Genomic DNA, 23053 nt, shown 5'->3' with positions numbered 1-23053 from the left:
AAACAAACTTCCCGAGGGCCCCTGCGGCTCGAGGGGCACCCATCCGCGGGCAGCCCTCCCCAGCCACACCCTGCACAGGCTCCCGGGCGCACCCGCTGGCTCTGGGGGCAGCAGCGGGAGCAGGAAGCGCAGCACAGGCCGGCCCTGGCACTGCTGCCGGGGCCCCGGCTGCCTGCACGACGAGGGAAGGGGACCTGGGGTACACGGAACGACGGTTCAGCGAGCCTGAGGTCCGTCCCCCCTCTGCGGGCATGATGGCAATCAGCCCCTCTGGCTGTGGCAGACAAGAGGCGGCCAGCACGAAATGACCAGATGGTGAGTGACCGCACGGCGGTTAATGCTGTTTTTCTAGCACAGCAGTGTCCGTCGTATTCCGCCGTTTGGGTTCTAGGGTGGCAAAAAATGAAACGTCTTGGTCCCGGTCTGACTGCAGAGCTAAGACGGTCTCTTCAACGACTTCAAGATGAGGGTTCCCGGCATTTCTAAAATACGCTGAAGGGAGAAAACACATTTCAATCCCATGTGCCACGCACTGTGCTCCAAATCGTAACTTGAGTTGTTGGGTTTTTTACACCACGTCGCAGGACAACAGATCATTTCTCATAGCATAACCAAATACACAAGGCCTTTGAAATGATAAAATTGCCTTCATCAAGGGTAGTTTCTAAATCTGAAAGAGAGACTCTCGAGAAACTATGAATATTTTTCAGAATTAAGAAGCTATTAACATAATCTTTTCTTCTCTTTGGTACAAAAGGACTGGCAAGGTGTGGGACATGGGGTGGCAAGAGCAAGTGGCAAAAAAAATGTGCACGGCTCTTCAGGGCCCGGGGCGAGTGTTGTCCGCACTTGGGGGTACACACCAGCGAGCCGAGGGGCACGTCTGCAGGAAGTCCTGTGTGCGCTCCCAGTAATTGTCTGGGTTGGGTTATACGTGTTTTCTTACTGACTACAAAGTAATAGGACTAACTTCTAATCCGAATTAGGGCTTAAAGCTGCTTATGTCATAGCTCAAAATCTACAAAAGTTTCCTTCGTTTCTAGAAGACTAAGTAATATTTGGCATTAAAGTATGTTTATTAAATGTAAGAACTGAACTACATTCATTTCCTGAGCTATTTTTACATAATATAAAATATGCATAAAAGCGAATCTATCGATTTCTGTACCAAACCTTAAGTGTGCTCTCCCACAACGTGCGTTCCCCGAACCAAAAGAATGAGCAGTGCTGCCTTCAGTGAGTGAGGTTTACAGGTACAAGTTCAGAAAAACGGCCACATGGCCACATACCCTTTTCCAGGAGCGTCTGCCTCAGAGCCTTGGCGAGCAGAACCCTGACGTTTGGGACGGGGTCCGACGCCAGGCTCAGAAGGTTGGGGAGTAAGTGTTCGACAAACTGGCTCACGGGGATGCACTCGGCGCTCACCACCGCCTGCGGAGAGGAAGCCACAGCCAAAGAATTGACACCGTCAGCAGGCAGTAGCGTGTTTTTCTTAAACTGACACTTCTGTCACTCCTAAGAAATCATTTCAGGATGCGCTGGTCTGAGGTAGAGGGGTGTGTGTGTGTGTGTGTGAATTTCAAACTCTGAATCACTGAATTGAATCAGCACAGCTAATGCTTTATGATTCATTAGGATGCTCTGGGCTACCAGGGGGGCCTTGATGGTGGAGGAAGCAGAGGTGCAGGTCTAGGTTTGAAAAGCTGGCCTCTGAGAAGTGGCGCCTCCTCTCTGGGTCTCAGTGTCCTGGTGTGTCCAGTGGAGAAGTGTCGGGGACGGCAGGTCACTTAGGCAGTCTAGTTAGCGCCTGCTGAGAATAGGAGCCCTCATCTCCATGACCCTCAGGCTCTGGGGGCAGGGGCCACGCCTGCTACATCTCAGCCCCAGCCCTGTGAACACCTGTAGCACCCCAGCCTTTGCCCCGCGCTCCTGTCCCAGTCACCAGAATTCTCTCAGTTAACCCTCGCAGCTGCTCTTGCCGTCGGGATTAGCCTCATTTCACGGAGAAGGAAGTGCTGGTCTTGAGACCAGCAAGCAGCACCATGGAGAGGCCAAGTCAGGCCCATGGGCCCTAAATCCCAGCTCCCTGCTGCGGATAACAACTGCAGAGGCAATTTAGAAGGCATGTCCCGGCAATTTGCAGCAACATGGATGGCGCTGGAAGGGATCATGCTCAGCGACATAAGCCAAAAAGAAAAAGAAAAATACCGGCTGGTCTCACTCATAGCAGGAATCTAGAAAACTTAAATAAGGGACCAGGAAAATGAATAACTATAAGAAAGTGAAAATCAGAATCAACAAAAAACTATGAACCAGAGACACTTTTGGGGGGGGTGGGGGACGGGAGGGGAGGGATTGGGATCAGAATGGGGTTTGCAATTATATGGGGAATATAAAAATAAAATTTATTATTAAAAAAAAAAAAATAGAAGGCATGTCCCGGTGCCCTGCGAGGTGACCTGGGTGAGTCAGCCCACGAAGGCCTCGGGCACAGAAGCCAGGCACGTGACTCGGAGGAGGCGTGGCGCCGGGGCCTCCAGGAGGCAGCAGGATCGGCCATGCGTGGAGAGGGCCAGTCTCCCAGGCTGGCTATGTGAATAATCAGCAGCGTGACCCCAAGGCTGTCCTCCTGGCTGAGTAGCCTCTCCTTTTGTGTTACGGTGGGCTTTCTAAATCTCTAACAATTAATTAGTGAAAGCCAAAAGCTGTAAAAACGCAATGATTTTTCTTCAACAAAATTAGTTGGTATCTTTTCCTTTAGTTGCATCATGGATTTTCTAAATCTCGGATAAATAATGAAAAAATAAAAGCAAAATCATTTCATTGACTCTTTCTCCACAAAATGAGGTGAATGGTACATTGGCTTCTTCAGAAAACGCTGCAGCCTGGGCCTGTGGCTTGAGAGTGGGGTTCTCTGGCTGCCAGAGCTGCACTTCTCAGACTGGGTAGCCAAAGCACCCCTGTGATGCCCCTCCTGCCCTACAGGGGGCGCTGGTGAACGCTCTGTGAGGACCAGTTATTAGGGAGCAGGGAGCGTAAAGGGGCTTTGGAGCCTGGAGCCAGCTGATGTCTAATCCTGGCTTTCAGTGCTGTTGGCACAGCTGGGTGGGGTTCGGGGGGATTCACTATCCCAACCCCTCCACCTTTGTATACACTTGGAGAGATGCACAATGAAAAGTGAAAACCTTTCAAGAAGCACACTAGCAGCAAAAAAAAAAAAAAAAAAAAGTATGGCTTTACATTTCCTGTGCGATCTCAGCAAGACACTTCACCTTTCTGAGCTTCAACAGCTTCATCTTTAAAAAAAAGCCTGACCTAGAAGTCGATGGGTCCGCCAAGCACAATCAGTGGAGGGTCCTATTACTGAGGACAAGATGTACGAGGAGATGCCTGGCACACAGAAGTTTCAGGAGACAGCAGCTGTCACCCCCAGGCCCACACGTCCTCCATGTGAAGGTGGTGCACAGGCAAGGAGACCCAAGGAGCTGCAGGGGCTGCCACGGACTTCACTCGGAGGAGACCGGGTAGCCCCCCCAACCCACTGCTCTGTTCTTCACCCACCTTCCCTCCAAAACGGCAGGCTGTGGGGAAGGAGGGGCGGCGGGGGGGGGGGGGGGGAGGGGAGTAAACGGACCCCTGGAGAGGGTGTGAGGGCTGCAGGACTCCAGGCCTGGCCACCCGCCCTCACCAGGCAGAAGAGCTTGCTCACTCAGGCTCCGGAGCCCAGAGCATGCTGGGCACACAGCAGCAGGAGCTTAGTCAGTATCTAAGGGGGGACTCAGTCCAGGCAAGTCATTTCGCCCCACGGGCTTGGCCACAACCTCCCCAAGTTCCTGCAAGTCCCCAGGGGGTGCACCGGCCACCGACACCTGGAACATGTCCGCCACGGGGGCAAGGCCCCACAGGTCATGCTAACCTGACAAATGAAAGCGAAGGCTTGTCTTCCAACCCACTTGGAGCAGTGCCGGAAGCGCAGGATGAGCTCATTGATGCAGTCCAAGCCCAGGGCACTCTCGCGGTGGGAAGAGAACTTCTGCAGAATCGCCACGACCTGTGAAAACATCAAGAGCGCCACGGAAGAGCCGCCATCTATTTGAATTATGAACACGGCTCTACACGGCAACTAGACATTTTTATGCACCTTCCACCTTTAAAATGAATTTATAAGGAGGAGAGAAGTAATTTTTGTCATGGTAATCATTAGAACACAGAGAAAAAGGATGTTTAAAAATATGGCCATACCCATACACATACACTCACATAAAACCCTTCATAAAAATGAAATTTTAAAAGGGACTGACATTAGAAAAATACATTATTAATCTTAAGGTTCCAAAGTTTAGAGAATGTCCCTTTGCCTAATAACTAAATCATTACCTTTCAGAACATGTCATTTTCATAAAATTTTAATACCATCAGAGCACCTCAGTAAATCAATATTTTCCAATGAGATCCCCCCTGCAGGATTCAGCCGGCACAAGCCCACATCAATCCGGATCAGCTTGTCCAGGCTGGCGCTTCTGCGCATCAAACACTTCTCCACAAAACCAAGCTGTGGAGTAAATCCAACCCGTTTAAGACGAAACACTAAGGTGCTGCTGAAAGGGTCCATGCAGGGGGGATTTATGCACACCCTCCTCCAACCACACGGCCTTCTACATCCAGAATAGATGCATAAATACATAACCATCAGCTGCAGCGGTTACCTGGGTCCTGATTGCAAAATTTAAGAGCCGGTTTCAGGGGTAAACTGACAAATTCAGTCCCCCCCAAAAAACAATATCACAGGACTGAACATGGAAGACACATAAATACCCCTGTTTCCAAAACTCACAAAGCGAGACGGCGCGGGCCTTACTAGTCTGGCGGCGACCCCGCGGACCTGGGACACCCTGTCCGCGCACAGCGTCAGCGCGATCTGCATCAAATGCTCGTGGACGTCGCCGGGGTCGTAGAGCTCCAGGAGCAGGATCAGCTGTCTGCGGCGGGAAATCAGAAACTGGTTTTGGGGGGCACCACACCGTGTTCACCTCTCTTCGCCCTCACCTCGGGGCCCGGACAGCAGCCGGCTGGGGCGCGGCCGGGCACCTGGGGGGCTGCGCGGCGGGTGGGGCGAGCCCCCAGTCCTCATCCCACGCACACATCAAACAAGAAGGAAATAAATTAAACTTTGTAAAGCAGGCCGAGGAATTTATGGACGGGGATTTAATACTTTCCTCCGGCCGCGAGCTGGAAAGGACACGCACCCCGCAGCCGGGTGGGGGGGGCCGGGCCCGGGGCCGCTGGAGCTGCAAATTGGATTTTCCGCGTTCGCGGGCGGCCTCGGGGCGCCGGCCCGGGGGACCCCGCGGGGCCCAGCCGGGTGGGGCGACGCGCCGGGCCTCCCCTTCCCTCCCCCCCGCCCCGCGGGGCCCCCAAGGCGCGGGCAGGGCGCGGGGGAGAGCGGCCGGTGGCACCGGCACGGGGAGGGGAGAGGAGATTGGGGGGCGGCCGGGGGGGGGGGTGACTCGGTGCCGCGGCGCGGGCTCAGCGGCCCCGGCCCCGTAACCGCGGCCGGCGGGAGACAGCCGGCCCGGCCCGGCCCGGCCCGGCCCGATCCCGCCGGGCCCAGCCCGTCCCGCCGGGCCGCGGGCCGCTAGAGGGCGCGCCGAGCGCGCGGGAGACGCGTCCGGCCCGCGCCCGGGTCTCCGGCAGCGCCGGGGTCAGACCGAGCCGCGGCCACCTTTCGGGGCGCCCGCACCCGCCCCAGTCTCGCCCGCACGGCGCGAGGCCCGGGGGCCGGTCTCGGCGAGGCTCCTCGGGGAGCCGCGGAAAGTGAGCCCCAGCCGCGCGGGCGTGCGTCCCGCGGGTGAAACCCGAGACCCCTGCGCCCCGCGCGCCCTGCAGGTGGGGCGCGAGGCCCTGCGGGGGCCGGGTCGGGCGCGGCCACCCCGGGGCGCTCTCCTCGGACAGCCGCGGGGGAGACCTTTTGTCTCTCCCCGGGGCGCGATTTCCCGCGGACCCCGCGCCCGCGAGCAGGCCGTGCGCAGAGGGCTCCGGGGAGCTGCGGCAACCGATTGAAAGGGAAATATTGAAGCGCGGGTGATTCATCTTTTATCTGGTTCGAATAAATCAGCTCTCGGAACAGCAGCCACTCCGGTTCCGAGTGCCTCCAGCCCGCCTCCACCGAAACCGAGTGTCTCCCGGGGACTGTGGTGTTTGTGCTTAGGGCTTTGGAATTCCCTTTATCCCTTAATAAAAACATGATCTCTTCATCCAAAAGAACACTATTACTGCTGGCCCTAGAAATCAATTATAAGGCAGGGAAATTAAAAATTATTCCCTCTGAATTTGCCTTCTCATTTCCCCAAACAGGTTCTACTTACTCTGCTAGTTCATACCGAAACCTCCAGTTCCTGCTGTTATCGGTCACTACAAATTCTTGAAGCTGATAAAGATATTCTCTCCTCTGGTCTTCATGAAGCAACTATTTTTCAAAAAATGTATATATAAATATCAATGTAGCACCCCCCACCCCCAACGCTCCCACACACTCGCTGTTTCAGGCCCGACACCGTGGCAGGCAGAGGGGCTGCTCCCCCGACCCCCACGGCCACCGCGGTGCCCTTGACTGACACCCAGTGCGACCCTGAACGCCCGCCACCGCGTCCCTGGCTAGCACATGCGCTGGTATACTTCTAGATGCCCTCTGGCTCTTGCTTCTTTCATAATTTCCTGCCTTAAATAAAGCAAAAACAAGTCTGTGTGTGCTCAGAAGATGAAGCCACCGCTGCTTCCCCGGAGAGGCACAGCCCCGGGGCCCTGGGGGCAGCAGGCCGTGGGCGCCCCCCCCCCCAGTGTCAGTGCGAATGACTGGTATCTCTAGGTCAATGTGAAGCTCTCATGTTTACTAATTATTTAGGAGGAAAAAAGGCAAGAAGGGAAGCAGCAGCACCTTGCAGAGGAGACCCCTTCCCGCAGGGCTCCCCCGGCGGGCCCACAGCCACACCAGAGGCCTGGGCTACGGCCTCCCCCACCCCCAGAACCTGGATTCTAAGAGTGGCGGCTCGGGAGGGGAGCTACCAAAACATTTACCCACCATGGGGAGACCCCCCCGGGAGTGCCCGGACCGCACGTGTCCACTGGGCAAACCCAGCCGGGCCCTTTTTTGCCCCCACCGATACTTCTCTCCAGGGTTTTAAGAAATTGCCTGGTTTTGCTTTTAATCCTTTTTCCTACCTTTAGGAAATCATACAGGTGCTTAAGAACCCCTATTCGCACTTCATCCAGGTCCTTTAAAAATCCGTTGAAGATGGGTACCAGGTCAGCGGCTGTTAACTGATCCCCGAGAATCACGGCCAGCTCGTGGATGGAGAAGGCAAGGGTCCGACGCACCTTCCACTGGGGGCACACAGCACACATGTCACATGCAGCAATGCAAGTCCACATCAGCAAGAGTGCAAGAGGCCTTTCTAGAGCAGACTGGGCACGCAGGTGCTGGCCACTGAAAGCCTGATCTCATCAGAGACCAGAGACCAGCATCCACGCCGGACAGCCGTCAAGCTTCGCCGCTGCTTCCTGCGCCTTCCTGATTGGGAGACCCACCTCCCTGTGCACGTCTGGAAAGTCCACATACCTGCACATCGGAAGCCAGCGTCTCATACGTGTCTTTCAAGCAGTGCCAATTCTGCCTGCCCAGCGTGAGCGCCACCCCCGGGAGGCTGTAGGCACAGTGCTTGGCTATGTCTGTGTCCACGGTCTGGGCGCGCGCAGGATCGGTCATGGACACGTACTGGTCCAGCAGGGGCTGAGGAATGACGTCCTGTGGCATGGGGGGAGAAACAGGCTGTCACGCAGTAGGGGTGGAGGCCGCTCAGGGCAAACCGGGGGGAACAGCAGAGCAGAATGCTCAGCGGCACGGGAGACCCTCCAGAAGCTATAGGCTTCCTATTGGCAGGCACCTGATTATCCAGGAAGTGAGCTTTCAGCGGGGACTGGAGGTAAAGCAACGCTCATGCTCATCTTTCGTAAGTCTGTCCTACCCGTGATGTCCTAGAGAACAGTCTGGAATCAAAGGCTGACCAGTCTAGGCAGAGGGCCCTTAAGAACAGGCACTGCCTTCTCTGGTCTCACAAGCAGCCTGGCCCCTAACTTGGACTGTTACCACCGTTTCCCAACTGATGGACTGCTTACTCTGCTTCCTAAGACAGCCCGCTCCCTGTACCTCAGTAAGGTCAAAGGGGCACAATCATTTGATGGTTTAAGGAAATGTGGGTAGCACAAGGAGCCAATCCGTGAGGCGGGGCAAAGCCAAACGTGGCTCAATGAAAGACCAAAAACCTTCCAGGGGAAAAAAGCAAAATGACTTGCATACATGTTAACACAGAGATGTCAAATTCTCTCATTTGATTTGCTTTATTAAAATACTATTCTAGATTGTTCAGAAAACTCTAGAGACTATTTTAGACTGCACTTTAAGTTAGAGAGGAAACATTAGTAACCCAGATTGTGAACTAAGATATGTCATAAATATTGATGGAAGAAAAATATTTGATTTTCAATGGCCATTCTTAAATTTAATTCCAGAAAATGTACAGTTTGGAGCTGCTTTTTTTTTTCCCCCCCCAAGAAACAAACCTGCAATTTGGATTTATTCTCCTCAATCAGGATGGGGTCAGGTCCCTGCGTGGTCTCCACACAGCCACTGGGGCCGCCTCGGGGCTGGCCTGGATCCTGCAGAGGGGGTCGGGCAGGTCACTGACTTGCCGCAGAGGAGTGAGCTGAGCCACCACCCCCACTGCTCCCCACTCCTGAGAACCCGCTTCAAGGCCAGAGGTGATCCAGGGACCAAGAGAAGAGCTTCCCTCCCAGTCCACTGCGCCTCCCCAGACACTACAGCATACATCTGCACAGCTAATGTGGCGCTGTCTAGGCCAGTCATTGTGAGAGCCAGAGCCACCGTGTAATTCCAAGATGGCGGGAGGAACTTCCACAAGGATGAGGCTCAGGTGAGGAGCACCGCCCACTAGGCTCTGCAGTCACTGTTCTGACTGGCCCCAAGCTCAGTCAGGACCGGCACTCCCAGGTGGTCTCCAGCTGGAGGCAGAGCACTCCAGAAGGCAGGGTGTGGCTTGCATGGAATAGTGACAAACCCCGCTTTTCCTGGGAACCGGAGGTTGCAGCAATGCTGGGTGGAGGGAGGGTGGAGAGGCAGGCGGAAGACCCATTTAATTTGAGTGAAGAGATGCAGCTGACACAGAAGTGTTTACTCAGAAAGCTGATTCTCAGTTTTCACTTGTGCAAACACTAGTAATGTCTGCTGATGAACTCTCCATTAGGTTAACAATTAAAATGAGCGAGAACATTCAGCGGTGACATATTGGTCTCTGATCATTGATTAGCATTAGCTGAGATGGACCTGACCTTCTTCTTCAACCATAACATGGATTTCCGACTTGCACTGGAAATGTCACACTGTCTGCCAGCTCAATGGATCCTGACAAATCAGCTCAATAGATGATCCGGGAAAGTCGATTAATACACCAATAGATGCTTGGCTGCCCCGAGACACACCACCAGAACCTTCAATTCCCAGCCCTTTCCCTGAAATGTGCTGCTTATTTTAATAGAGAACATAATAAAACAGAAATATTTTGGTATGATAACCTAAGACCTCAATTTCTCTGAGTTAATAAATTCCCATGTATTAATAAATAATAAATCATCAATATTTTTGCAGGAATTACTTTAGTTCAAAAGTCTTCAGTGCAGTGGGGATGGGCAGCACTTACCCCAGCCTTATTAAGGCTCAAGTCAAGCACCCCAAGTCAAGGTCACCCCAGCCAGCACAGTGAGGTCACCTGGAAAAGCCACCTGGCAGGAACAGGTGCTCCTTCCACGGGGCGTTTCGGGACTAAGACAGCCGAGCCTGCGTGCCAGGGTCAAGGCCAAGGCCAAGTGCACCCCCAGCCTCCCACCTCTGTCCTCATCCAGAGAGAGGACAACGCCTTGGGTTTGAGTTTTTTGACTTTCCTTTCCTCCTCCTTCTTGTGCACCTGGACACATCCTGACCCACCCCGCTGGGACGTGAGGAATGGGCTGTGCATTCAAGTGCCTGCGCCCGGGTCAGCACCCAACGGCGGAGCCGAGTCCCTCAGCCCCATCATTCTAGGAGCCGGCACCAAGGCATGGGCTCTCCTGTGTTTTTCCCTCTCACGTCTGTTATAGGACAAGGCAGCCCCGTAGGGCCGCAGCACCGGCTGAGCCAGCAGCACAGTCCAGGTAGCGGGCAAGGATGTGAGTTTTCTTGCTAATATTTTCAAAACCGGCAACTAGGACATCATCTTGTGTCTTACTAATCAAAGGCAGCATTACCAAACTCACACACTTTACCGCCAGACCCTGACCATCTTTGCTTTATTTTGCTACATTGGAACAGGCCAAAGTAGCAGAGGAAGTGACAAATTAGTTCGACTGGTAAAATCAAGTTAGAGACTGTGTGACTGGAGCAAGTGCTGGCCTGCGAGCTGAGGATGAGGAGCTGAAGAGACCGTTCCCCGGGGCACCGGGAAAGGAGCCGGCCCATGCCCTCAACGTCAGGCTCACGGGCCTCTCCCAGAGTCTGCGTCTCTACTAAGGCGCCCGTAAAAAGCTCCAGCCCAACTCAGCCCAAGCACAAGTTCAGCAGAAATGAGGAAGGCCGGGAAGCCTCAACCACCAAAAAGCTAGAAAGCTTTGGAGAGACTGGAAGGGAGGGAGAAGTCAGGGCCCGCCCAGACTGCGGGGTCTAGACCGCAGAACAGAAAGAGGTGAGCACCACAGGAGACGCCGTGGAAAGGGGCTCTGCCATGGGGGCTGGAGGCCGGGAGCACCCCGAGGCCTCTGCCAAACCCCTCCCCGTGCTCTTCAGAGCGGGAAACAGCTATGAGCAGGGCGCGGAGGGTTACGGGGCTGACCCCCAGCTCCCGTCCTCTTAGGGGAACAGGGAGGAGGGAAGGCACTTTTTGGTCTCCCCACTCCCGTTTTTGTGGAGGAGAATCAGGGTTATCAATCACCTGATTGATTGGTTGTCTAGTTATCCAAAACATGACCTTAAGAATAAAATTAAATTCACCATTTATCATCTCTGCCGGGATATATTAATAAAAGAAAAGGCAGCCTGGTGATTTCTGTCACGTCCTCGGTGGCTGAGGGACAGGCACACACTTACTGTGCTTTGCAATGCCCTGGCCCCGGAGAGCCCGTCCAGGGAGGGTGCGGCCATGGGCCCGTCGGGGCTAGGGCTGGGGTCCGAGGCGCTGGCTCCGCGGGGCCCTCCCGGCGTGCACACGGGCTCGCTCACAGAGTCCAGCTGGGCAGCTCTCAGGGCAGCTGACAATACCTGGACTTGAGCTGCCAGAAGAGAAGTTCAGGAATGTTAATGACTCACTTGGCTGGAGGGGATTCAGTGTAGGGGCCCCCCAACAGGACAGCCAGCCGGGGGCTCAGGGAACAGTGCTCACAGCTCGCGTTCTAGGCCCCAGAGCCAGCTCTCCGTGAGGAGGGGACATTCCCGGCCATTAACTTGAAGTAATCCCTAGTCGTGCACAGAGCTGCAAACCGGAACTCAAAAGCCACCCTCAGCAACTTGACGCCATCGTGTGTCACAGGAAGACAAGGCCGTGGCCTTGAAGGATGCCACGCAGGGGGCCATTGCCTGGGTGAGGGGCTGATGCTCCCTTCACACAGCAGGGCCACCCTCGGGCGCACGCATAGGCGAGGACCGAGCCATCCATATGCACAAGATGAGTGAGGCTCCGCCGAGCCCCAAGGACGGCTCATCCTTTCTGCCCCCGGCACGAATGTTTGAGACCCTCCCAACAGCAAAGACGACATATTTCACATGCCCTTCTGGAAAAACAGATTGATGCTTCCCTGTCTTCAACCTCCCCGCACACACGCGCACACACACCTTCCTGCATCCCGTTTTCTGAGTTCAATTTAACAGGCCCGGGGACTCAGTAAGTCCAGAACGCATAGGGGTTTCTCTACTGCCCAGGGCCAGGGTCCACCCCACAGTGAAGCAACCAGGCCCTTCCAGACACATCCAGTCCACAAATACCTGATGTGACTCTCCTGGGGGCCCAGATCCCCTGGGCCTGGTAAAAGCTGTGGGGCCTCCTCACAGAGAAATGGTCACCCATGCAGATGCAGATGTCACCAAGCCTGGCCTCCGCACACACCACTGTGTTCCCTCACGGTCTTCAGATACCAGGCCAAGTGTCCCCTGCTCTGCAAGGTCCCCTCACAGACATTTCCTCCATGCCCAGGAAGGACTGGTTTCCTGCCCTGTGCTTCCAAGGCTGGCCATGCCCACGATGACGCCAGCCCTTGCCACGCCAGACACTGGGGTCCGCAGCCCCCTCAACCAGACGCTGAGGGCCTCACGCCCCAGTCTAGGTCCCTGCCTGGAGGCCAGTCCAGCTTCAGAAGCGCTTCCCCACGCAGACTCTGTCTGCGGCCATTAGGAGCGACATGTTGCGCGCACTCACTCCCCCACAAACACCGACTTAATTGCCTTTATAAATTTAAAGACAAAGCATAATCGCAGGGCTAACTGGATTTTCACATCTCCTTTCCCGAAAGCTTCACAAATCTTTGCCCAGCAACAGCAGCCAGTGGTGTTTTTTCCAATTTTCCCCAACTAAAGGATGAATACAAATAGAGCGCTGTTTAGAGAAAGCAGCGGCGTGATAATGGGTATGGATCGCAGGGCCCAGCTCCCAGATCAGCTGCTCAGTGGGCGCCCTAGTCATAAAATGACAAATACCCCCAAGAATAAGTTGTACTTTTCCTTGCTGTATGAAGACAGGAACCTTAAAGTTTAGCTAAGGGCAGAGTTAATAGGGCCCACAAGGAGCACCATTACCCTGACTGTCCGTGCGCAAAGAGGGCATAATGATGTGGGATGATGGAACTGTCCACAGAGCTAATCAGATCCCCACTGCTACAGATAAGCCCACAAACTAGCAGCTCTTATGAGAACTGACTTCAGAGCTGCAAAACCAGAGGCAGAGTCCTGGCAGGCACCTCACCGCCAACTCCCTGCTGGTCTGGCTACAGGGAAGCCTGGGGGCGGTGGGTGTGTGTGTGGGGCGGAGGGGTGAGTCCCCACAGGTGCCCAGCATAACATAGGTGAGCACACACCTGCAGCACAGCTCAGGCCTGCCCAATGGGCATTTACCTTGAACGTCCGGGTTGTTGATAATATGCTCCTGCAAACTCTCCAGGACTTTCTGAATCTCTCTCCTGGCCACACAGTGACTGTGCACAGCTTCGGGTCGGCCAGCACTCTCCTCCTGCGGCCCGGCCTCGCTCAGCAACAGCTCTAAGTCCTTGCTTATATCAGGGAGAGGAGTTCGCCAATAAAGGAAATTATTGAATGTATCCTCTGGCCCCCCTGGGCAGGCGCAGGAATCTGGCCCAGGCTGGCTTTCGACGGGGAGATTTTTAAGATGAATGTCAGGAAGCTGTGAGATGGCACTGGCCTCTGGGGACAGCCTGGTCAACCCAGCTCCTGCCAGGACAGAGTCTGCCACTGGATTTTCCGGTAGGCCGAGAGAGGAGCTGCTGATGGGCAGGACAGAGCTGGTTTTGGCCGAGGCACCTTCTGCGGACAGGCCCGGCTCTGTGTGCACTGGTTTTGGTGAACTAGGTTAAATTGAGGAAAGTAAACTTTTAGCACCATGGATAAGACTGGAAATCGGATGGTAAACATGAGGCCCACATCCGGCAAAGCCTGGTCCTCCTCATCCCATGGCCCCCGACCTCGGGCCTCCCCTCTGTGTGTCTCCCAGGGCCAGAAGGTAATGACCTCATAGGAGGATAAGAGCCCCAATCAAGTCCCCTCTGCCCCACTGGGAGTATTATGTGCACTGAAAATAGCACAGTAAAAGTTCAGCCAATCGCTCCATTCTATTCAAGTGGTGAATTAGCCCAGGCTTCTGCTGAGACACCTTCAGTACAAAGACTTCCTGCACTTACTGCTCGTTAGCACCTCCACCAGGGGGCAGGCATTAGAAAATAAATGGTGCCAAGGCTGGAAGTGCTGGCTAGTTGTTAACCACTTGATGAGGTAGGTGGGTGCACACTGGTCGGAAGTATGGCAGAAACTCAATGAATTTGGATGGAAAATGATGGCGGGAAGGAGGCACCAATCTTTAAAAGGATTTGTATTATCTGGGATGTAAATGACTCACGCTCCCAGCCCTGAACAATATTAACGATGGAGAAACACTTAGAAACTACTCCAATCGGTCTGCTGAGTATGGGCCATCATCCTCAGAGAAAAGATGTGAAAAAATACCCAAGACTGATCACTAGAATGTACTAGAAAAACGGCAGGGTCTACTAAAAGTGGGTGAGGACTCAGCCTCTGTGTGCTTGAAAGAGTCCATGTAACTGGGAGACTTCACATTTTTCCCTAAGTAAATGATCCAAAGAACTTCATTAATCAAAAGTAAGAGAAAAATTTCTTTATAGGTTATTTAATCACTACTCTCTGAATATTTTATCTGAATTTAGGAGACACAGTAGCTTCATTATTTATAACCCAGTCATCATGTTTCAAAATCATTATTGCAATTACTTTTTGCTTCTTTACATAATTAAAGCTCTAATATTCCATCTTGCCCAGAAGGTCACTGTTACTAAAAGTCCAGACAAGATAATTGCTAGAATGTTCGGCAGATGCTTGAGGTGACACGGGGATCCTGGTAATTATCCTGGCCAGGGCTTACCGGGTTGAGGCAGAGTTACCACTCTGGCCCGCACGGGGTGACCGGCGGGAGAAGTCGGCCTCCAGATCCCGAGCGGGCGGGCGAATGCTCAGGGTGCCGTCTTCTCGAACGTACAGGCCAGCCCTGGAGGGGTTTGCAAAGGTGGAAATGAAGGGGCCAAGGGACTGGAAGGCAGCTTGGCGCACCTGAAACCAGAGAGAAGAGCGCTGAGCAGGGCTGGGCCGGGCGGGACCCCAGGCTGAACACCGCGCCAGCTGGCAGCCGCGCAGCGTTTCCTCACGTCCAGAGAAACGGGTCTCCACAGAAAAAGGGGAACTCTGGCACCATCATGCTGTTTTCCTCTCCCAGAATATTAACTAATTCCACACAAGAATTCCCGACCTTGCGGAGCATCTGAACAGACTCCTTGGTGGCCCCAGGCATGTTATGACAGTACCAGAAAAGGGAGCAATCCACAGTCAGTTTCTTCCGTGTGGATTCTCATTTTTACAGTGTTCAGTCACCACAATGCCAGAGCCGAGCCACTTGCCTAAGACACACCAAGGCTGCTGAGATTCAGGGGCCCCAGCCCCCAGGTGGAAAGACAAGACCAGTCACCAGCCCCGACGCCAGCCCCGGCCTCCGCGCTTACCCATCGACAGGGGTCGCCGATGAGTCTGATGAAGAGAGGCGACAGCTGGCTTCTGCGCACCTCGGGGGACGTGCTGTAGGACACGGCCATGAAGCACTCGGCACAGGCCTTGCGCATCCCCCAGACATTGTCCGAACAGAGCTCAAAAAACTTTGGGATCTGCCAAAGCAAACAAAATCATGCTACTCAAACTCGGGTGCCCGGAGGAAGGGCAGAATCTGCTCCAGTGACACGAAGGCACAGCTGCGAGTGATCAAGTGTGAGTTCACGTTTCATGTGTTACTTGGTATGACTGGTAGGTTATTTGGGGGCCTGGGACACTCAGATATTTTCCATATGAATGAACGGTAATGGCTCCCTCGCTTTACGCCACTCTGGCTTACGAACCATTTCGGCAGAAGTTCCTCTTTCAGATAGCGGGGGAGGAACCTGTACTGAATCATCGTGCTGTTCACCTGACACTGATATACAGTTATATATCAATTATACTTCAGTGATGTTTTTTAATAAGGCTTTTTATATCCTTACGTAAAACAGTCAGCCTAAAATGTCCCACAGATGAGGATCGATGGCCATGGAAATATCCACTCCAGAAAGCTGAGTGTGCTGGTCACCGTCATTCTTCCTTCAAATACCTTATGTAGAAGATGCCATTCACCATGTGTTCAAAGCGACAGCCCGTTATAGATTATTTTGGGTTCAGAACTACCTTGACTCGGCTTATATCTTAAATAAAGTGAACATCTGAACTGAAATTAAAAAATCGATATAAAGATTATACTTCTGTAGGTCAAGTCTCAGCCACATAAGGAGTCCAGCCTGCAGAACAGAGCAGCTAGCGGGTGGCTAGTGCGCACCACTGGCCCACGCCCAGGGCTGGGTGGCCTGGGAACCAAGCAGGGCCAGTGGGGTAAAGAGGCTGTGGGGCCTGGGGAGGGGCGGGCTCACTCCCGTGGGCGCAGGAAGAGCCTGCCAGAGGTAGAGTTGAGCTGGGTCTCCAGGGGGAGTTGGAACCCCCGGGTTGTGAAGACCCCAAGAAAGGAGCAGTGAAGTCACAAGGGGCAGAAGAAAGGTGTTGCTTGCACGAGGGGAGGCTCTCGCCTGCTGGACCCCAGGATCACCAGGGGGTCTGTCAGAAATACAGAGTGCAGCCCCCCAGAGGGCCTGCCCCCAGTGATTCAGATGCCTGGTCAAAGGGGAGACCCACCCAGGCCAGAATTCGAGGAAAGGGAAGGATGTGGCAAGGCCAAGAAAGGTCTGGATTTTTATCCTGCAAACCAAGAAAAAAAATCCCTCTGGTTTTAGAGCCCACACGTGAGGTGACAGAGCAGTATGGCTAGCAGTATCCTTAGAGAGAATGGCTTAGCCCAAGAGAGGGGCAGGGCAACTTGACTCTGAAGATCAACAGCAAACGCCTGCAGGAGGCTTCTCGTCCACTCCACAGGTCTGTGCCGGACACCCGGGGAAATCCTTAGCTTCACAAGCCAGGAAATTTGAAATCGATGCATGCAATATTGAGCAGCAGACTCACAAGCACAACATTTTACACTGGTTTTACAAGCACACTAAGAGGTGCATCAGCAATGACAACTGGCAGAGCCGTACGTACCAAAAATTTTTCTGTGGCTTCTTGTCCAACGGCGTGACAGATATCTCCAAAATTTGTAGCACACACCTTAAAATGGCAAAAGGCATAGCCATTATTCTCAGCTTTCTCTGTCTCTTAACAAACTGTGAACTCTAGCAAGGGGGGAACTGGAGAGTGATCACCCCAGTCAGGCAGCTAACAAACACGGACCAGGCCCCACCACCCAGGAGCCCCCCCTGCATCGGGAACAAAAGATTTGCAACAGGGCACCCGACTCTAGGAGCGTCTGGCTCCTAACCGATCTCAGTACGTATTACATTCGGTGAGCAGTGGAGCAAAAGGGACCATTAACTTCCTCTGCGTGGTAAGTAAGACCCTTTCCGCCCGAGCGTCAGGAGGACAGAGCAGAGGGAAGCTGGTGGTTACCCAGCAAGGGGGAAGCGGGGGATGTCTAGGGAGGGGGTCTGACTGCCCCCAAAAGGAAGGATCTGACAACCAAATGACCAGCAACTTTAAAAGGAAAGGGCGTGGCGCTGGAAGGTGCAGTAAAGATGCGAGGTTTCTGGAGCAAATCACCCCAGATAATGAAAGACTCTGCTCATCTCATCAACGGCATCTAAGCTCAAGCCAGCGCGGCCCCATCAGTTGCCTCCTGCACCTGAGAGCAACAGGTGTGTTCGCACGGGGCCTCATCTCCAGGTCTCTCTCTGTTCATCTCCTAATCGCAGCAAGACGGGCAACACCATCCACACACTTTCCTCACACAGTGCACGTGGGCACATTTTTCTCTCAGGCTGTGTCTACTGAGAAAGTCCAGACACCTTAACAGAATCGACTCTGAATTTAAGCCCTTGCATTTGTTAAGTTTTGAAACTCGATGCTCCCACCTTCCGAACTTGAAAGAGCTTCCCGTCCACACACAGCTCACAGAATCGCGGGAGGAGCAGGCGCTCGACTGTGCCCTCACTCAGCACGGAAGCCAGTCTGCAGATTATCTACAAGGAACAAGAAACTCAGGGTCACTCACGAGACCAAACCGTGAGTCTCACGCACCAGCTAGATTCCAAAACCCAACATTCAAAATATTGCCAAAATACCCAAGAAGCAAAAAAAGAGAGAAGGTCTTCTTTTGAGTTTTGGCAGGTTATACAACAGAAGGCCAGCATTTCTCAAGTTCTACTCGGACGGTCCACGCAAACCTTAGGATTCACCATGCACCAGGTACTGCGTGCACCCAATACATAAACAGTTTATGCACATGAACCCCACTGCACTCTCCCCAAACCCTATGACAGGGGGATTATACAGCCTCACTTTTCTAGGTGAAGAAACTAACACTCGAGTAGGGTAGGTGGTGTGACTGCAACCATGTAGGAATGCAACAAGACACACAGGGATAGCTGGACAAAATGCACAAAGTGACTTGCAGGCGCTGGGAGTCATCACGCGCTGGCAAAAATGATGGGGAACAGACGCTTGAGAGAAGGGAACCTCAAAGGGTAAGTGCACACTGCCGGTGCTCGTTTGCCCAAGGGCACCCGCCACTCTGCGTGGCTGAGCAGCCCAGTGAGGCCTCAAGCATGAGTTGGAGAAGCCAGAGGACTGAGGCTGAGGCCCCGAGCAGCAGGAGAGAAGGGTGCAGAAACCCTAGCAAGAAAGGAGGGAGCCAAGGAAGGGACAGCCGCAAGTCTCTGATTACTCCAGCTCCGCTCCGCAGCTGACCTCTGAACAGTGCAAGCACCAGGAGATGGTGAGAGCCTCCGAGAAAAGACTGAAGGAACCTAGTGGCTTCAGGGCTGACTACTGCAGGGGAAACAGAAGCTGAACAGCTGGTCAGCTCAGAGGAACATAACAGAACCCAGAAGCTCTACAGCGTTTCATCAAGAAGATACACTAAACAATAAAAAAAGCACAGACATAAGAAGGAATAGGAAAATGTGACCCACATTCAAGAAAAACACCAGCAATGGAAATAAAACCACAGAAGAGATGGAGATTGAAATTAGCAGACTTTAAAAGGACTTTAAAGCAGTTATTATAAATACCCTCAAGAACTGAAAGGAAAATGGGTCATAATGAATAAACAAATAGAACTCACCAAAAAAAAAACAAAAAGGAAATTATAGAAAAGAACCAAGATTTCAGGTAACAGCTCAGTAGCTTGGTGAGATTTACCTTCTTGCAGATAACAAATTATAGAATCTTGAGAGAAAAATATAAAAAACCAGTTGAGAGGACTGGCGTGCAATCGAAAGGCAGGAACTGGCGGGAAGGTTCTCCTTAACAGACAGGCCGCAATGGAAGAGATTTGCAAGAAAGGTCCAAGATCTGTTTAGATCTGTGGCTGACAGCTAAACTATACTCGTGGGGGCTGAAGGGGGAGGGACCTCAGGGGATCCAGCAAGAAAGCACTGCCAGAAGCTTTAAACAAGCTGAGCAGAGGAATAAGGTGCCAACTGCCAGGAAGGAGAAGCTAGCAGTCAGAGATCAGGCAAGATAACTGCTAAGTCACTTTAGAGAAATGTAACAGAATCTAGTGCCTCTGCCATGTGCAAATGATGTTTGGTGTTCAATCAAAGTTAACTATAGATTTGTTAACAGGAAAGGGGGCGGGGGGGAGGGAACCAGTCAGTGGGATAAACACTAAGATGATCCAAATATTGAGCCTACAGACACTTTAAAAGGAGTAATCACAAATATATTGAGGAAAATCTCTGCATAAAATAGAACATATAGGGAAGTTCTGTATCATGGAGATATAGAAGCCTTTAAAAAAATGTCATCTGTAAATTCTAGAGCTGCAAAGCTTAAAAACTGGGGAAAAAAACGATGTTAAGGCCCAACAACAGATAAGAGATGACCAAAAGTCATTGAACTTATAGATCAATAAAAATTATCAAATCTGAACCTCAGAGAGAAAAAGATTAAAAAAAAAATTAACAAGCAGGACCTCAAGGACCTGAGGGACAACACTGGGTGCCCCACGTAAGCATAAAGACAGCCATGTGCTCCGCACCCAGGCAGAAAGGGAAGAACAGGATGGAAAACAGTGCCCAAAGGCACAGCAGTCAGGAGTTGAGCGAGCACCGGGGTGGGGGTGGAATGATGAGGATGGCCTGCAGGAAATGCCTGGACAGCAGTTGGAGAAGCCACAGACTTCCCTGGGAGGGAGCAGAAGCACTGCTGGTTTCTCAAGGGAAAACGAGGAGGACCGAAGCCTTCGGGAGCACCTTTCCAGTGCCGCAAGAACAAGCAAATCTATCAGTTCCCAATTCTGATTCCACTAAAACTACCCCTCAGAAAGGATGGCAAAAATACAGACATTTTCAGACAAACAAACAGGAGAGATTCTGTCATCAACAACCACGTGACAAAAAGTTCAGCAGGAAATTCTTCAGGCTGAGGATGGAAAGGCAGCCAGGAAAGGAGGACTAGAGAGCAAAAAGGTAAAAATGGGGGCACAGAAAGCTGCATGTTTTCCCTTAACTTCTTCAAAAGATATTGCTCAAATCAAAATTAGAGGGCTATTATTGGCAGGTTCCCATGAGTGGCTGTGAATGGAAATGCATTGTCGCAAGGTGCTGTATTTTTAAAACTCTTCAACGGTGGTATTAAAATGTACTACTAAGAAATACTCAGGCCAAAAGAAGGCAAGACAGAATTCAAAGAGGTACCTAAACAGATGAGACCAAAGGAAAACAATAAAAGGGCAAAATCCCAATATGTCAATAATTGCATTAAATATAAATGGACTAAACAATCCAATTAAAAGGCAGCAAATGCTAGGTTGCATACAGCAGCAAGAACAAGGTTACGGTAGCAAAAGCAAGTGCACTTTGAGCGTAAAGACATGAAAGGTTGAGAGTGAAAGGACATAAGCAAATGGGTGACGGCACACAGCAAGCAGAAGAGCACAGGCGGCCAGGAGACTCAGATTATAGCCAGAGATAAAGAAAGTCAACTCTTAATAAATGTGTCAATACATCACAAAGACACAGACACCAAATGTGAGCCTTAAATGCTTAAAATGGAAAGGAGGTAGGCGTAAAGATATTAAACTTCCTCTTTAAGAAGCCAGGAAAACACAAGTCAATTGAATTCAACAGAAGGAAGGAAATAATAAACAGCAGAAATCCATGGAAAAGAAAATAAGCAATAAAGAATCAACAAAGCCAAAAATTGGTTCTTCGAAAATATTAATAAAACGGGTAACTCCTTAGCAAGACTGATGAACAAAGGGAAAGAAAAAAACACAAATTACCAATTCTTAGGGGCATTAAAGGGATAAGGGAATACTGTAAACAACTTTATTGTGAGAAATTAATGTAAATGAAATTAATAAATTCCCTAAAATACATAATTTACCCAGTGACGCAGATGAAAGGACAAATTTGAACCACCTCATATCTGAATTGAATCTACTCTCAAAAACTATCTTATAAAGAAAACTCTAAGACAAGAGGCTTTACTGGTGAGTTCCAACAAATATTTAAGGGAAAAATAACACCAATCTTAAACAAAATCTTTCAGAAAATAGAAAAGCAGGGAATACTACCCAACTCATTTTTGAGACCAGAATAACCCTGATTCTAAAACCTGACAAAAACATAATAGAAAAAGAAAATTGCCTACAATAGTCCTCTTGAATATAGATGTGAAAATCTTCAACATAAACCTTACCAGGTGAAGGGGCTCTACACAGCACAGGGCTGACAAGCCCCGCGCGCGCTGTGGGGCCTGCAGGGAGCATGCTGACAAGTGTACTTACATTGTGTCAGAGTAGAGCCCCCTTTATACTTCGGGGCGAGGGTGGGGGGGAACCTGACAGACACCCCCTCCATCTACCAAGTCGCAGCTGCCAGAGAGAACCGGAGCAGGGCCAGGACAGACAGAAGTGATGGCCTCCGAGGACACGCGAGGACAGAGCACCACCCACGCGGATTTTGCAAGAAATGCAGAACAGCTATCTCCAACAGGCCCCGGGACATCCAGAATGAACTAGCCTAGAACATGTCAGCCTCACAAAAATCAAAGAGAGGCCCAGGCCTGAGAGACCTGCAGCTGGTGGTCCCAGGTAGGACCTCGGACAAACGACAATATTTGAGCAGGAACTGGGGATGAGATGGTTAGTATAAAATCAGTGTTAAATTTCTTGATTCTGATCAATGTACTGTGGTTGTTTAAGAGAGAGATTCCTTTTTTCTAGAACTATACACGGAAGTATTTAGGAGTGAAGAGCACATTGTCTCCAATTGGCTCAGGAAGAATACACATGGATGTGTACGTACATGTGCGCATGCACACACGCACACATGCGGGGACAGGAAGATGGGCGTGTGGTGCTAAACCACATACACTACTGACGCAGCACGGTACACTGGAGTTCATATTCCTCTTCCTGCAACTTTCCTGCAAGTTTGAAATGAAAACAAAATGAAAAATTACCCAACAAGGTTATTTCTGCTCCTCCCACGACACTGCCTCTTACAACAGAGGAAGGTCCCGCCTCAGCAGCCCACGGCTGTGCTGTCTGGACTCTGCACGCAGCAGACAAGGGGAATGAATCCCACCTGGAAATGGGGGGCGGGGAGGAGGTCACCCCACACAAATGAAGAGAAGGCCATGTTTTCCAAACCGAGGGAGGGACACATATTTCTGCCTAGCAGAGTCGCCCAGAGCGACAGTGACAATAAATGAGGGCATGAGGCTTCTGTATCCAGGGTAACAGGCGACTGAGGGGTTCCCAGCATCTCCATGCATCCTCTCCAGCTGCAGACCCGCACGACCTCACGACTGCCCGCATGAAACAAGCCCACGCTCATTAGGAGCCGGCACACCGAGGGTCCAGGCTACGCTCCCGGGGGCCGACGCGCCCATGCAGGGACTATCTTCCCTCAGTTGCTGAGAGTCAACTCTTCTCTTTAACCATGGCTTCTTAAATAAATGCACAAATAAAAATGAGCTTAAAAAAAAGGAATGACGACAAAAAATGAGGAAGCCTTAACGTGCAAACGTGTTTGGAGAGAAAAACAGGCTTCTGACAATTAATTATATTCTCAGAAGGCTAATGGCCTTTCT

The 23053-nt window shown here is 51.8% G+C and overlaps 1 protein-coding gene across 1 annotated transcript in view; it reads right to left on the bottom strand.

Annotated features, from left to right (window-relative positions):
- Window positions 1-334: 334 nt before the first annotated feature.
- The window catches only part of LOC311179752 (serine/threonine-protein phosphatase 4 regulatory subunit 1-like), a gene marked incomplete at both ends in the record, with an annotated part of 60936 nt that continues 38217 nt past the window's right edge, over window positions 335-23053 (bottom strand). Inside the window, 14 exon segments of the mRNA XM_084247239.1 lie at window positions 335-492; window positions 1290-1431; window positions 3917-4051; window positions 4859-4979; window positions 6366-6466; window positions 7219-7380; window positions 7616-7801; window positions 8617-8712; window positions 11189-11370; window positions 13202-13668; window positions 14757-14941; window positions 15388-15546; window positions 16997-17062; window positions 17863-17970. Coding sequence (XP_084103365.1) covers window positions 335-492; window positions 1290-1431; window positions 3917-4051; window positions 4859-4979; window positions 6366-6466; window positions 7219-7380; window positions 7616-7801; window positions 8617-8712; window positions 11189-11370; window positions 13202-13668; window positions 14757-14941; window positions 15388-15546; window positions 16997-17062; window positions 17863-17970 — 2268 coding nt within the window.

Source organism: Talpa europaea (assembly GCF_964194135.1).
Source record: "Talpa europaea genome assembly, chromosome: 11".
Lineage (NCBI taxonomy): Eukaryota > Metazoa > Chordata > Mammalia > Eulipotyphla > Talpidae > Talpa > Talpa europaea.
Note: the sequence above shows the minus strand (reverse complement) of the source record. Positions and strands in the feature narration are given on the sequence as shown.